Raw genomic sequence first — 16,710 nt, 5'->3', positions numbered from 1 at the left:
CCTCTGTAGTGTATTTTCAGTAACACTGAATGAAAGGAATGCTCTGTTATTTTTCCTCCTAATCTCTATCTGCTGTATCTGTGGCGTATGGTCCATTAGCACAGACAGCACGTTCCCCTGAAACCGAAATCCTGTTAACTGACCTATAATAGACGTCAGTGGGCAGATACTGAACATCATCAGTAAACATTAATCAGGTGTGTAGAGCGCTTTCATGAACACTTCAGTTAAAAGTGTTTGTAAATTAAGCATATATGGTGCTTTCAGAGATGGGACTAGTTTTCCAGACGGAAGAATTCACCAGCGTAAAAGAAAGATGGTTCTTTAGTAAAGAAAGTGTTTCTATATAGAACCATGAACACTCAAAGAACCATCTGCATGATTAAAGCCTTCTTTGAAAGGTTCCTCAGATTGATGGAAACTGTGCATGAATGTGCTATAGACGGTTCTCTATAGCACCTATAATGTGTCTCAGTCATCAGGCAGTGAATTCATAACCATTTCATGTAGGAACTTTCTGTGAGGGAGCTTTTAGAGGTGGACGTCTGGTTCCTATCACCACCACTGTGAACAGTTCTGACTCTGTAAGTTTATCTAGAACAGAGCGTTTCACACCAAACCACTCTGAACCGCTCTGAACGGCTCTGATTACATCTTAACCATTTAATTATGCAGAGATTTTGAAAAACCGCTGGAGTTCCCCTTTTAAAAAATGGTTTCTTTAATGCTATTTAGGACATTGAGTGCAATATAGAACCATTTTGTGCTTAAATGGTTCTTTGCATGGTGAAATATTTCTTCAGATGAATGGAGAATATGTTGTATATGGTTCTACATAGCACCAAAAAGGGTTCTGCTATTGTTTATGATGTCAAAATGGTAACAATAGCAGAACATTTTATGGTGCTGTAGAACCATTTTACCCTGCAGAGAACCCTTTAATCAAAGGGTTCTTTGGCTGTCCATTGGTCTATATAGGATCATTGTCTTTTCTAAAGAACCATTGAAGAACCGAATTTTTTAAGAGAATTTTTTATTTTTTATGATGTACCATCATTATTTTAAGGTCACAATTGATTCTCACATCCCAAAACGGATCATCGTCCTCAGACTGAAGCCTTTTCCTGCCTCCACTCGGGATTCTGCAGGGCTGGAATATTTAACAGGCTCTTGTTTTTCCCGAACACACTATAAAATACCCATCTTCATAATGTGGTCGTGCGAGTATCACTTAAATCCCTCTCTCTCCTCCTCATAGTTATGCTCATCACGCAGAGGAGCAGTTCAGAAACGCAGCCAGAGCTGTGAAGTCTTCTTCACACGTCCACCGGCAGAAATCCACTTCCACAGCTCTCCCTCCGCCGCTGCTCCACATCAGAGTTCATCAGGTTCGCTGTCTTAAAGGAACACAGCATTTTTCATCCCAGTCTGCTGTGTGTGACATACGGTCGATCACGATGGACAATAACCTCAACACCAGTGTGTGAAATCCCCCCTGGTATTCGGGGGTCCTGTGTTGTCTGTCTGCTAACTCTCTCTCCATAGTGGCGCTGAAGCTTCAGTGTCAGTAAATGTCTGTTTTATCAGCTGTTCTTCTGTAAAGTCTCTGTTCTAGTGCGGTTCTGCGCTCTTCCTCACAGTAACTGAGATCTTCCTCGTCTCCTCTTCTGTAGAGTCTCTGTTCTAGAGCGGTTCTGCGCTCTTCCTCGTCTCCTCTTCTGTAGAGTCTCTGTTCTAGTGCGGTTCTGCGCTCTTCCTCACAGTAACTGAGATCTTCCTCGTCTCCTCTTCTGTAGAGTCTCTGTTCTAGTGCGGTTCTGCGCTCTTCCTCGTCTCCTCTTCTGTAGAGTGTCTGTTCTAGTGCGGTTCTGCGCTCTTCCTCGTCTCCTCTTCTGTAGAGTGTCTGTTCTAGTGCGGTTCTGCGCTCTTCCTCACATTAACTGAGATCTTCCTCGTCTCCTCTTCTGTAGAGTCTCTGTTCTAGTGCGGTTCTGCGCTCTTCCTCACATTAACTGAGATCTTCCTCGTCTCCTCTTCTGTAGAGTCTCTGTTCTAGTGCGGTTCTGCGCTCTTCCTCACAGTAACTGAGATCTTCCTCGTCTCCTCTTCTGTAGAGTCTCTGTTCTAGTGTGGTTCTGCGCTCTTCCTCACAGTAACTGAGATCTTCCTCGTCTCCTCTTCTGTCTTCAGTGTGAGAAATGAGGAACAGTCACTCTTCACTCCAAACTCTTGGGAAACTGGGCGAGTTTTCAGATTTACAGATCTGCTGCAGCTCATTGTAAAGCTTTTCAGAGGAATCCAGGCAGAGTTACAGTTTCTAGACTATGAAGGACCAACTGGGTGAACCGGTCTGCTACAGCGCCACCCTGAGGCAGAGCAGTGCTGCAGCTCTAGTTAGTTAAGTCTTGACCAAGACCTTTGCTTTTTTCCCTAGTGGACAGCATTACATCATAATTTTATTTTCAGGGACCCCCCAGAATTCTGATTTTTGAGACATACAGACCCCCTGTATTTCACACCTTCATCAAAACTCCTTTCAGGATGTTCTTAGGCCCAGTCCCATTTCACCCCTCGCCCCTACCACTGAGCCCTTAGCCCTCTGTTTTGCGTGTTCTCGTCTGGGGGTAGGGTCCCGATTCTTGTTGAGATAGAGGGGGAGGGTCAAGTGTTGGGGCTACATGAGCCTCCAAACGGAGGTTTTTCAGAGACTCTCCTCTGTTATGAGAAAAAAAAAGAAAAACCGGCAAGATGGAGAACAAGAGACCAAAGAAACACACAAATGTGAGACTCTTCTCTGTTAAAAATTACGATAATCATCGTTTTATCTTAGTTTAATGTCGTTTCAGTGTATTTTGGTCGTTTTCTTCATAACAAGCATTAAAAAATGCTAATAGCATGCTAATGTCTCGGTAGCTAGCTAGCTAAATTTCCCGTTCCACCTTAAATAGTTCAGCAGTTCTGACGCCTGAGGTGCCAGAATGTAACTGCTGCTCCATTTAAGGTGGAACGTGAAAATTTGAACAAGAAGCCGGAGAATATCTGACTTCAGCTTCATATCACTGAAGAATTAGGGGTGGTGATAATAAATAATTGCTCCCCTCTTTGAAGATCATATGATGCCCTAAATGTAACTAAAGCCCAGCAGTGAGGAGCTGAACTTTACCCTCCTCTGCTGTCACTGCAGACTGGCAGGGTCGCCTACAGAGCAGCACTGGTAGCTGTTAATGAAGTGATGCTCTTTTTATTTGAGGGTCCCATTTCAGAGGGAAGATTTCAACCACTACCCCTTTATAAATCCATTCCATGGGGTTAGGGTGACATTCGAAAACAAGGGGTAGGGTAAAAAGAAGAAATGGGATTGAGCCTTAGATTTCTCTGTGTAGACTTCACCTGCAGACTGCAGGCAGTGATGATCAACAGGCGTTCTGCAGATTTCTAAGCATTCTCCTAGTCTGGAGCTCTCAGTTCGAGTGTGTCAATACAGTCTGCTGGCTGACCGCTTTAATGTCCTGCTGCTTTGTTTTTCCAGCAGTGAGAGAGTTGAGGGCAGTTTTAAAGCGTAGTAAATGCCCCACCGCCATCCCCCCGCCCTGCGCCCGCCACCACTGAGACTCTAATAAAGAGGATTATATCAGCTGTTCTCACCGCCTCCATCTTCAGCCTCACCGACACTCTTACAAACAAGGGTTCTCTGGACGAAGAAGCACTGCGGTTCCCTAAAGGACCTTTAATTTGACTGATTTAAAAAAAAACATTTTTGTAAATGTGATGTAAGTGTTAAGAATGTTTTTAAAAGTTTTAAGAACTTATACAGTCTTAAAAACTAGAACCTTTTTGAAAATGGTTCTACATAGCACCAAAAAGGGTTCTTCTATTGTTACAAGCTTATCATAACAATAGAAGAACCTTTAAGCATGCAAATGGTTCTATACAGAACCTTTTTGAAAAGGTGCTGCGATATCTAGCTGGTTACAATAGAAGAAACTTTTTGGTTTTTATAAGCTTAAATGATTCTTTGCATGGTGAAATGGTTCTTCAGGCTGATGGAGAACCTTTTTTAGTACTATATAGAACCTTTCTGAAAATGGTTCTATATAGCACCAAAAAGGGTTCTGCTATAGTTACAAGTTCGACACTGTAAAAATCACTTGATGTTTTTTGTAAAGGCTATGGTTCTATTTAGAACCATAAGTTCTAGATAGATCCATTTGCATGCTTAAATCGATCTTTGCATGTTGAAATGATACTTCATATAGATTGAGAATGTGTTGCATATAGTCCTGTATAGAACCTTTTTGAAAATGGTTCTATATAGCACCAAAAAGGGTTCTGATATAGTTGTATTTGGTGAACACTTTTGGTAAAGACAATGGTTCTATTTAGAACCATAAGTTCTATATAGATTCATTTGCGTGCTTAAATGGTTCTTTGCATGGTGAAATGGTTGTTCAGAATGTGTTGCGTGTGGTTCTATAGAGAACCTTTTTGAAAAGGGTTCTATATAGCACCAAAAAGCATTCTTCCATTGCTACACGCTTGATATCATAACAACAGAGGAACCCTTTAAGCATGCAAATGTGTATATAGAACCCATGGTTTTATATAGAACTGTTGCCTTTACTACAGAACCCTTCAAGAACCGTCTTTTTAAAGACTGTATCTTATCCCTTCAACAAGCGTATTTGTTTATTTTTTGGGAAAATACCAATAAATAAATTAAATAAATAAATATTGTGAAAGTAACTTGTCTAGTTCTGTACGGAGAACATCGGATCGTGATGCGAATACGGCAGCACGTATCGTATCGTGAAGTTTCCACATCGTTACACCCCTAATAAACACTGAGGGGTCAGATATTGTTGAGGCGTCTGTTTGATTTTCTGTTAAATGTATATTTTCTGATTTTTTCCTGACGCTGAATAATGAGTAGATTGAACTGATGGGTGGTCTCTGACTTCTGCACAGGACAGTATCTGTTTATCTGTTTCTGGGGGTCTCAGTCCTGTGGAACACGCACGGCACTGTATGTTTCCCAGCCTTAATGCGGTTCCCATTTATTTCCTTCTCCTGGATTTCACACACGGACACACAAAGGCTCTGCGAAGGCGCCTGTTGCGGCTCTTTTTCTCTCCACAATGGTGCTTAGTGGAAGAATGCCGCCGACCCCCACGACCCCCCAGCCTGGAGCATTCATCTCCCCATCACTCCATCCCTCACTCCAGAGGAGTGCATCTCACTCCCCCTCCCTCCCACCTCTCCTCCCCCTCCCTCCCTCCTTTATTGTCTCCTTTCATGCCATCACTCCATTAATAAGGGAAGAGCCCAGACAAATAGCGCTAACGTTGCTAACAGTGAATGAAAGTGAATGGGCACAGGCTAGCATTGTGCAGATTACATCATGCTAACTTTCACTTAGCCGTGTTAGCATGTCAGGTCAAGCTATATTTGCACCACACTGAGGATTTATGGGTAATGTTTGCCATCATTATACGTTTTAATAGAGGATTCCCTTTTTTTAAGTGTACGCCCTTAGAAAAGATGGTTCTTCAAGGGTTCTTTAGTAAAAAAAAACGGTTCTATGAAGAACTATGAACACTTAAAGAACGCTTTGCATAATTAAATGGTTCTTTGCATCGTTAAATGTTCTTCAGACTGATGGTGAATGTGCTGTAGATGGTTCCATATAGGACCTGTTTAGAACAGGGTTCTATACAGCACCCAAAAGGGTTCTTCTATTGTAGTAAGCTTGACACTGTAACAGCAGAAGGACCCTTTTAAGTGCTATATAGATCCCCATCCTAAACAGCAGTGCAGCACATTCTGAAGAACCCTTTCACGACGCATTTGATGGTGTTCTAATGGGATCTAAAAGTGTTCTAAAGGAAACTAGTGGTCCCTAATAGTAACCATTAAACCAATTCTCATTAGGAAGCAAAACCAAGTTTTAAATCTGATGGTTCTAATGGCCTTTTTTCAGCAGGGTTAAATTTATATCTGGCAACCCGGCTCACATTCAGTGCCATTATAACGACCCGCTCCTCCTGAGCCGGTTTGGATGTGAATGTAAAAGAAATGCGGTTTGTTTGAGTGTGAACGCGAGGCTGGGATGCGGATCTGGAGCTGAAGGATGATGGTGTATGGAGGAGCAGTGTGTGTGTGGGGGGGGTGGGGGTGTATTATGAGGGGTAAAGGGGCAGGGCTGTGGAGGAGGAGGGGCGGGGAATGAGGAGGAGTGGGGGCAGCAGAACCGTTGTTTTGGGGACAGAAACGCATCGTGGTGCTGAAAAGCTGTAGATTTGAGCGGCACCGCGCGCTCCGGGCTGCTCTGCGCAAAAACAACCAAAAAAAAAACCGCGCGCGTCTCTTTTATCTTTGCGCCGTTTAATCATCAGTAACAGTGACATTGATCCGTTTGTTGCTGGTGACGATGGGCGCGTGAGGGAGCGACAGATTCCATCACACAGAGCCCACCGCGAGCAGAGAGAGGAGGAGAGCAGTGGCGCGAGAGGAAGAAGAAAGAGGAGATGAAGAGAGCGCGCGGAGGAGAAGTGCAGTAACCCCGAGGCGCGCGAGCTCGAGCTTCCACACGGAGAATAACCGCGAATCAGACTTTCTGCTCTTCTTCTTCTTCTTCTTCTTCTCGGCTGTGTGTTCCTGCAGAAGGATGGGCTCGTGGTCAGGATGCTGCGGGCGCGTGGCTGTGGTGGCGGCTCTTTGCGCGCTGCTCGCGGCTGCTCACGGTGAGGAAACCGCTTTGTTTTATTTTAAGATAAGAGTCTGGCGCGCGGCTGCGCGAGGAAAGCTGTAAAATAGGACAGTGGGTCAGTGGGGGGGCGCTGATGCCCCTCTGCCCTGATCCTGCTGCTGCTGCTGCTGGTGGGGCACAATGTGGAGCCAGAGCAGGAAAATGTAGGATAAAGGATGTTTAGAGGGGGGATTTGTAAATAAATAAATAAATAAATAAATAAATAAAAAGGTGAATATGAGAGAGATCATTTTCAGAAATGAAATAACTAAAAAACACACCTTGGTAGGATGTTCAGGAGTGAGGTATTTATAATATTACAAATATGAAAATATTTGTTTATTTATTTATTTATTGCTATTTTGTTGTCAAAAATGCTATATAAAATTGATTTCATATGTATTATTTTTAAAATATATGTAAATGTATTTTTAATCCTCATAAATTATAACCAACATATACACATATGCAATATATTAAGGTTTTATTCTTTTAAAAATATATGAAAATAACAAATATTATATTCACTCAATAAAAATCTTCTAGGGTTCTGTAGTTAAATGAGTTCTATCTAGACCCATTTGCATGCTTAAATGGTTGTCTGCATGGTGAAAAGGTCCTTCAGGTTGATGGAGAATGCAGTATATGGTTCTATATAGAACCTTTTTGAAAATGGTTCTATGTAGCACCAAAAAGGGTTCTGCTATTGTGTACGATGTCAAGCCTGTAACAATAGAAGAACCACTTTTGGTGCTGCTGCTGCTATAGTACACATTCTCCATCAATCTGGAGAACCGTTTGAGCATGCAAATGGTTCTGCATATACCTCATGGTTCTAAACAGAACCATTGCCTTTACTAAAGAACCCTTGAAGAACCATCTTTTTTAAGGGTGTGTGTTTTGCACTCGCTAGCAAAGAAATCCCTCAGTTGCACGGCGTCTTTTTGCTGTGTGCACTTGTGCATTTTCACTGGAAGCCTCTGAGCTGCATGTTTGCAGTGTGTGTTCTGTTCAGAGCTCATTATGTGTTGCATTGAGTGTGCAAGGCTGCAGGCTGCAGGTGATGGAGGTGGACGGTGGTGGCGGTGCAATGCTTCACCGTGCACGCTCCGCCAAAGTCCACTCAGAAATCACAATTAATGTGCATGATTTTGTATTACAGCCCGAATTTGCAGGACAGTGTGTGGTCAGAATGGCTTTGGCACAAAGGCACAGTGTGCATGGAGAGATTCACTTGAACATCATTACAGATGCCCATGCAAAAAATGCAATATTGCAATATAAACAAACTATTTTTTTGCAGTATATTGGCAAAACATTCCAATATACTCCACTTTCACATGGATGGGTGGTAACAGAGCCGACCCGTATCAATGGAGCGGAGCATCCTCGCTCACTGTAGTTAGAGATGCACTGGCTGAGTCCCAAATGGCTCCCTACTCCCTACACAGTGCACTACATAGGTGGTGAAATATACGTCCAATAGGGACTCAGCCGTTGTCCAGCCGATTGGATGCTCTATTTCTGCACTCCGACGCCCAGCAACAGGAAGCAGACAGAAAACGTCGTGATTTTCATCTCAGATCGCACAAAGAAGCCACGAGAAGCCGTATTAATACACCGTCTCTTGGTGCACCTTCATCTATACTGTTTATTTTTTGTGAAGAATTGTGCTGAACCTCAATCCGGCCCCCCTCCCCTCCTTTTTTTTTGTTGAATTTTTGATGAAGATGCATCTTCACTGGCTTTTCTGAACTGAAGCCATTATGAAACATCAGTTTGTGCTCAGTTTTTCACGTCCAGGCACGCTGGTGTCGTGTGTAAAGATGATTTTTATTGATAACAGGTTGAGTAACACGATAATTCTGTCTGTCACCTTCCTGCTACTGCCGCTGTACTGCCCTGGGCTATTGTCTTGGTCTTGCAACGGTCATGAAAAACATTTTTGCCATTTTTCATTTTAGCTGTCATCGCCTTTCCCATCAGCACACGGCCAGTGAGAATTGAAGCGCCAACTGTCGTCTCCGTCATCCGCTCCTCCTCTTCCTTTAGAGAACAAAAGAAGAAGCCATGTACATCCATTATTCATCCTCTGAGCAGATCTGACGATGTTCTTTCTCCTTGATTTGCAAAAATTCAGCAGCCAGATGGAAAGAAACCAGAATATTTTGGAAAATAGGAACTGTCATGAATTAAAATGCCCTTATCAGGCCAGTACTGTCCATTTTCAGCACCTTAACGTCTCGCTTGGCTTCCATTTGGACAGTTTCACCTGTGCAGGTGATCCATAAACCCATTGTGGCTGGATTCCCCTCTTCTCACATGCACAAAGAGTTCAGCGAATTTAGGTACTTACTACAAATGAGTTCAATCAGCCAAGACGCGTTTGGTGTCTGAGGTTCGCTTATTTAGCTTTAGTGCTCGAGCTACGAGGCTAATGTAGCTAACAAGTAATGGAAGCTTATTTAGCTACTTAGCTGTGCTAACCCATCTGAAAAAATAAAACAATTAAAATAATTAGGATTAAAATTTTCACTTTCTAATGGGAATTCGCTTCATGGTTACCATTAGAAACCACCAGTTTCCTGTAGGACACCTTTAGATCCCATTAGGAAGCCATCAAATGCATTTAGAATCAGAACACCTATTAAACCATTAGAGTCCATTACATAAAACCAGGAGCCAACAGAAACTTTTAATGGTTTCCAGCAGGGTAGCTAAGCACTAAATCATAGAAACCATTAAAAGTTTCTGCTGGTTCCTAATGGTGTTTTGTTTTTTCCTGATGGGTTGATATCACAGTGTAAAGGACTCTAATGGTTTAACAGGTGCTCTGATTCCAGATGGTTTCATAATGGGGTATAAAGGTGTCCCACAGGAAACTAGTGGTCTCTAATGGTAACCATGAAGCCAATTCACATTAGAAAGCAAAAATTTGAATTCTAATGGATCTAGTGGTCTTTTTCTGCAGGCTAGTTAGAACCAAAGTACCCACTAGCTATCCCTCCTAATTAGAACTCAAGTACACACTAACTAAGTGTTCTAGCTACAACTCAAGTACCTGCTAGAACTAGAGGATGCACTACCCAAGGCGTACAGTTAGAATTCAAGTATGGCCCATTAGGAAAACATCAGATGCATCTGGAATCAGATCACCTGTTAAACCATTAGAGTCCTTTACATTGTGATATTGGACACCAGTAGCAACCAACAGAAACTTTTAATGGTTTCTATATTTTTCTCAGCAGGGAATGTTCCTCAGTCCGTGTTTATAGGTAACAGTGAGTCATACAGTGTCAGAAACCACATAATCAAGTCTGTTAGAGACACTGAACACCTCCACATGATCTGATTCAGGCATGAAGTTAGCATCATGCTAATTGGTGGGGTATAAGCTAACATTAGCCTCGTCGCTCCAGCGCTAAAACTAAAGAAGCAAACTTCACACACCAAACGTTCTCTTACAGAACAGCCATGTTGACGATAGCAAACACATGTAATCGAGTCGTCTGAATAACGTGAACACAAGAGACACCCCTGCTAGAAAAACCAGCATTTCGCTGTCGGAACAAAACTTCATATCTCCAAATTGGTAACTTTACAGGAGAAGGAAGAAACACACTTTACTTTTAATGTAAGTCAATGGAACCAGAGTTTTTTCCAGGTCATTTTAGGCCTTTTCTTTTGATCCATTCATCATGAAATTTACACACAATGTAAAGATCAACAGGCATTTTCAAATTATGTCAAAAAATGAAAAATGATAAAAATGGATTTGTTCCGACAGCAGCAATGTGTTGTGATTGGATGCTGGTATTCTGGTCAACCAATATGGCCATGCTGGGTTAGCACGTTTTCACATGTGTGTTCACACTTTTTTCACTTGGTTGTAATTTTTTTTAACACATAATGATGTGAGGCGTCTAAACACCACATAGAATTATCCACAGGTGAAATTCATGTGTTCTTTTCTGTGAGATTCTGCTGATTGACTGCATTTGGGGAAACGGTGCTGATTTTTAGTTGAACTATCGCTTTAAGGCTCATGTGTCAAACACAAGGACCACAAGGACCCAATCCTGTCTGGCCCGCAGAAGTATTTTAATCGTCTATTCATTTTAGCCCCATTTTACGGTGTGCTGCACTACAGTTCCCAGAATGCACTGCAACGTAATGTGTGCTCTGACTCTCCTACCTCAACAACAGTCTATGGGACAGTGGTTACACCTCGATTCTACACAATTCTGCATAATTCCACACCAGTCGTCTGAAAATGCATTTCAGATTTTCTGATTTTTTGCTCTAATTTGACTCAGATCTGATGTTTTCAGGGCTGTGTGGACACAAATCTGATCTTTTCAAATCCGACCTGAGCCACTTTGGCTATGTTCACATTACAAGCCTCCCTGCTCAAATCTGATCTCTCTGACACGATGGTTCACACTCGTTTAGGTAAGTGACTCAACTCTGTCATTAATGTGACGAACCGGCGTCCTGAAATGACCCTCATGAGCTCATCCTACTCAGTAACGTCCCGTGAATGAATCACGAGCATCATCAGCACAAACTAACGAGCAGAACGAGCTTCGCTGAGAAGATAATTAACTCTGATCAGCTCTCAGCTTCATTATTAGAGCGAGACGAAGGAGAAAAAGGTGAGATGAGCTGCTTTTCCACCGTTTACAGGCTTTAACTTCTGTTCTGCGCTGCTGCCATGGTAACGCTGAATGATGGCGCAGCGCAGTGGAAAAAAAGCACATGAATTCTGATCCGAGTGTCGCTGGGGCACGAATCGGATACGTGTCCAATCTAGGACCACATATGAAAGTGGTTCAGCTTGGATTTGAAAAGATCAGACTTGTGTCCACACAGCTCTGAAAACATCAGATCTGAGTCACCTTAATCTGACGCTGATTCAGCTGCAGTTCAGTTAATATGAACACTTAATGTCAGCTCAGCAGCCCAGAAACGTCTTAATGAACGTCTTAAAGAACTTGCAGTAAGAAAGGATTCCAGGTGTCTAGTTCAGGCAAACAGGGAGGTTTAACAGACTGAGCTCCTGGGGACGTTTACGTTTTAAATATTTCAAGATCTACTGCAATTATCTGCATTTTACAATGGACAGTTCGGGTTACAACAACATTAATTAAAAATGAAATAAAAACATTTTTTCTCTCTGAGATTTTTATAATATGCCCCTTTTACTGGTTTGTTTGACACCCCTGCTTTAAAACAAGCCCAGTGTTTATCTCAGGTCCCTCTGGTGGCCCTTAATGCCGGAGTAAAACATCTGCCCAGTGCTTTAAGCCTGTAAGCTCCAGTGTTTGGCGTGCGGTTGGCGGTCACTAGTGTTTTGGTTGTGCTGTTTTGGCGTTGCTATCGGAAAGCCTAGCTTACGCTACACTGCCAGTCCTTTTAAGGCTCTGCTATTCTGCAGCAGAAAGAGTGATGCTGGACTGATGTGGACTGAAGATGTTTGTCCTTTCATCTGTTCGGATCCAGAGAGGTTTAAGAAATGTCAGAGCTTTGATTTCACTGCTAATCAGCTAGCGGTTAGCATGCTGTCAGTGCACATGTATTTTAGCATTAGATCATCTTAAAGGTTAAAAGAGTGTGTAGTTCAGCCTTTTTGTCGGGTGTGTGCTGGAAACTCTGAGTTGTAAGCTAAATAAAAGAGCCTGTGTGTCATTCTGGCTTGACTAGAGCTGCTTTAGCATGTTAGCATCCACACTAAGAGTGACAAAGGGACTAACTGCTGAACAGGAATGGAAGGAGGCAGATAAAGAGATTAGAAGTAGCTTTAATAATCTGGTTAATTTGTGCCCGGCGACCCTCTGTGACCGTTATATGAGCTTCTGCCCTGCTGACTGTTGGGTTTTGCAATGGGAATTGGCTTGATGGTTACCATTATAGACCACTAGTTACCTATAGAATACCTTTAGATCCCATTAGAAACCTTTAAATGCATCAGTCACAGGTCAGCTGTAATACCATTCCCTGCTAGCCCATTAGACAAATTAGGATTAAAACCTGATGGTTGTGCTTTCTAATGTTTTTTTTTTCTAATTGTTCTAATTTTCTAATTGGCTACGTTCACATTACCAGGCTGAAGTGGCATAAATCCGATTTTTTGCTCTAATGTGACTCAAATGTGATGTTTTCAGAGCTGTTTGGACACGCAAATCTGATCTTTTCAAATCCGACCTTAGCCAATTTGGCTACGTTCACGTTACAAGCCTCGCTGCTCAAATCTGATTTTTTGCTCAAATCCGATCTCTCTGACAGGATGGTTCACACTCGTTTAGGTAAGTGACTCAAATCTTTCATTAATGTAAACGAACTGGCGTCCTGAAATGACCCTCATGAGCTCATCCTACTCAGTAACGTCACGTGAACGAATCACGTTCATCATCAGCACAAACTAACGAGCAGAACGAGCTTCGCTGAGAAGATAATTAACTCTGATCAGCTCTCAGCTTCATTATTAGAGCGAGACGAAGGAGAAAAAGGTGAGATGAGCTGCTTTTCCACCGTTTACAGGCTTTAACTTCTGTTCGGCGCTGCTGCCATGGTAACGCTGAATGATGACGCACGCGCAGTGAAGGAAAAACACATGAATTCCGATCTGAGTATCACATTAAGGTCGCTGGGGCACGAATCGGATACGTATCCGATCTAGGACCACATATGAAAGTGGCTCAGGTCAGATTTGAAAAGATCAGATTTGTGTCCACACAGCTCTGAAAACATCAGATCTGAGTCACATTAAGGCAAAAAATCGGATTTGTACCACTTCAGCCTGGTAATGTGAACGTAGTGTCAGCGAAGCTCGTTCTGCTCGTTAGTTTGTGCTGATGATGAACGTGATTCATTCACGTGACGTTACTGAGTAGGACGTGCTCATGCGGGTCATTTCAGGACGCCGGTTCGTTCACATTAATGACAGATTTGAATCTGGTTCTTCAAGGGTTCTTTAGTGAAGGGAAATGTTCCATTTAGAATCATGAGCTCTACATAGAACCATTTCATGCTTAAATGGTTCTTTGCATGGTGAAGTGGTTCTTCAGATTGATGGAGAATATGTTGTATATGGTTCTATACAGAACCTTTTTGAAAATGGTTCTCTACATTGTAATGATCACTCTTTGAAAAGATGGTTCTTCAAAGGTTCTTTAGTTAAGGGAATGGGTCTGTTTAGAACCATGAATTCTGTATTGGACCATTTCATGCTTACATGGTTCTTTGCATGGTGAAATGGTTCTTTGTTGTATATGGTTCTATACAGAACCTCTTTTGGTCCATCAATCATGAAATTTGCACAGAGCGACAGGTATTTTTCAAATTATGTCAAAAACTAAAAAACGGCAGAAGTGGAGGTACGAGGTTTTGTTCCGACAGCAGCGATAAGCTTGTTTAAGAAGCACAGAGCCAGCTGCATATCCTGATCACTCACACGATCTCTAAGACAGTCTCTAATAGACTGCGCACTGTAAGAAATAAAGGTTCTGTTCAGGAACATTTCTCATTCATCAAGGTACAAATAGTGTAAATGTTCCCTCAAAGGGTTCAACAGTGGTTCTAAGGTCTGATTGTGAACCTTAAATAAGTTTTTCCAGGTGAAAAGTTCGTATTTGTACCTTTTCATAACCGAATGTTTTAAACAGAACAGTAAAATAAAAGCCTGGAGACGAGACGGGGTGTGTGGAGTCAGTACAGCTTAGAACATATCATTTCAGTGGATTATGGTTCAGTTATGTTCCCTGACTAAAGGTACTGAGGTGGAGCCTTGAGGGAACCACCCCAGTGACAAGAGGGGAACCACCCCAGTGATAAGAGGGGTACTGACCCAGAGACAGTTTAGTACCTTTATTTTTGAGAGCGTAACACAGCATGAGGAGTGTAAAGTGGAGCAGAAATGAAAGTCAGAAATGAATAAATAATGATAAACACTATTTTACAGCTCAGTGCGGCTCTGGGCGTGTATATATGAGCTGTGGGTTTATGCCCTGTGTGTGTGTGTGCTTGTGTTTCTATGTTGTACTTCTGCTGCGAGCTGGTTTCCATGGCAACACGTCCCCCTCCAATCCCAGCACCTGTTGATTAGGCTGAGGATCCGGAGAGCAGCACGCGCAGCACACTCACCTCCAGCATTCACCAGCACTGAGACGCATTAACCTTTACACGTCTGTAGATATCATCGTCATTCTGCTGTTCTACTCAGTTCAAAAACAAGGTTCCTTAAGGGTTCTTTAGTAAAAGATAATGGTTCTGTTTAGAATCATGTGTTCTATATGGAACCATTTCATGCTTAAATGGTTCTTTGCATGGTGAAATGGTTCTTCAGATTGATGGAGAATATGTTGTATATGGTTCTATACAGAACCTTTTTGAAAATGGTTCTATATAGCACCAAAAAGGGTTCTTCTGTTCTTACAAGCTTGACATTGTAATGATCACTCTTAAACAAGATGGTTCTTCAAGCGTTCTTTAGAAAAAGGGAATGGTTCTGTTTAGAATCATGAGTTCTATATGGAACCATTTCATGCTTAAATGGTTCTTTGCCTAGTGAAATGGTTCTTCAGATTGATGTAAAATACGGTTGTATATGGTGGTGAATAATGAGGAGACAGAGCTGAATGTGTGAACGTATTAGGAGGAGTAACGTTAGCGCGCTCGGCTAAAGCGTTTGGGAAATGGAGACTGAAACTGGGGAGCAGCGATGCTCTGATAAACAGCAGGGGGCGCTCTCACAGTATTCACTACTTACAGATTATCACACTTTAGTTCTGTTTGATCTTTTTTACATCAGTAACAGCAGCTGTGAAATTTTTAATGTTATTTTGATGACGTGTTTGCATTTCAGCTGTGCGTGTATCGTCGGTTGCTGAGCAACAGACATGACAGTTGATTGTCGACTTCAACTGCGATCGATACCACACTCCCTCTTGTGTTCTGTTCTAAATAAAATTCCTCACAAACACAAACGGGATGTGAATTGAAAGTTCAGGGTCTTGTTTCAATGAGCTGCAGGTCAGAGTAAATTCACCTGAAGCTACAGCCTGTTTTGTGAGTGCTGATTGCTGCCATATCTAAGGCTAAATATCCCAGTTTCCACTGTCAGCTGAGCTGAGTTACTGAAGGGCTGTTGGAGGGATTTAGCTGCTGTCATCCTTTGAGAGCAGATGAGCTGTAATTTTTGCTCAGTGATCAATTTCTCAGCCCTGTGTGGCTCTGAAGAGTGAGCAGCTTGTTAGACAGCATTTAGCGCCGACTGTGAGAAGCTGAAGTGTGTTCTGTCTACACTACATGGCCAAAAGTCTGTAGACTCCAGAGTTACTTCTGAAATGAAGGATGAGGATTTGATTGCCATAAGAGTAATAGTGAGGTCAGGAACTTCATCACTCCAACTCATCCCAGAGGTGCTCAATGGAGCTCCATTATACCAACTCATCCCAAAGGTGCTCAATAGGAGGTTCAGCACTCCAACTCATCCCAAAAGTGCCCAATGGAGCTCCATCACTCCAACTCATCCCAAAGGCGCTCAAGAGGAGGTTCAGCACTCCAACTCATCCCAAAGGTGCTCAATAGGAGGTTCAGCACTCCAACTCATCCCAAAGGTGCTCGATAGGAGGTTCAGCACTCCAACTCATCCTAAAGATGCTCAGTGGAGGTTCAGCACTCCAACTCATCCCACAGATGCTCAATGGAGCTCCATCACTCCAACTCATCCCACAGATGCTCAGTGGAGGTTCATCACTCCAACTCATCCCAAAGGTGCCCAATGGAGCTCCATCGCTCCAACTCACCCCAAAGGTGCTCAATGGAGCTCCATCACTCCAACTCATCCCAAAGGTGTTCAGTAGAGCTTCATCACTCCATCTCGTCCAAAAGGTGCTCAATAGAGGTTTATCACTCCAATTCGTCCAAAAGGTGTTCAGTAGAGGTTCTTCACTCCAACTCATCCA

General features: G+C 42.6%; 1 protein-coding gene across 8 annotated transcripts in view; it reads left to right on the top strand.

Annotated features, from left to right (window-relative positions):
* Nucleotides 1–6,199: 6,199 nt before the first annotated feature.
* cspg5a (chondroitin sulfate proteoglycan 5a) overlaps nt 6,200–16,710 on the top strand; it is a 63,515-nt gene continuing 53,004 nt past the window's right edge. For 6 of the 8 annotated variants that reach the window (XM_036558249.1, XM_036558247.1, XM_036558248.1 and 3 more), the window contains exon 1: nt 6,201–6,740. In XM_036558249.1, coding sequence (XP_036414142.1) covers nt 6,665–6,740 — 76 coding nt within the window. In that variant the 5' untranslated portion in view covers nt 6,201–6,664. Of the gene's footprint in view, nt 6,741–16,710 lie in introns of all 8 variants that reach the window. The other 2 variants (XM_036558245.1, XM_036558243.1) reach the window with 1 other exon arrangement.

This window comes from Colossoma macropomum, unplaced genomic scaffold (genome assembly GCF_904425465.1).
Source record: "Colossoma macropomum unplaced genomic scaffold, Colossoma_macropomum, whole genome shotgun sequence".
NCBI classification, from domain to species: Eukaryota; Metazoa; Chordata; class Actinopteri; order Characiformes; family Serrasalmidae; genus Colossoma; species Colossoma macropomum.
Note: the sequence above shows the minus strand (reverse complement) of the source record. Positions and strands in the feature narration are given on the sequence as shown.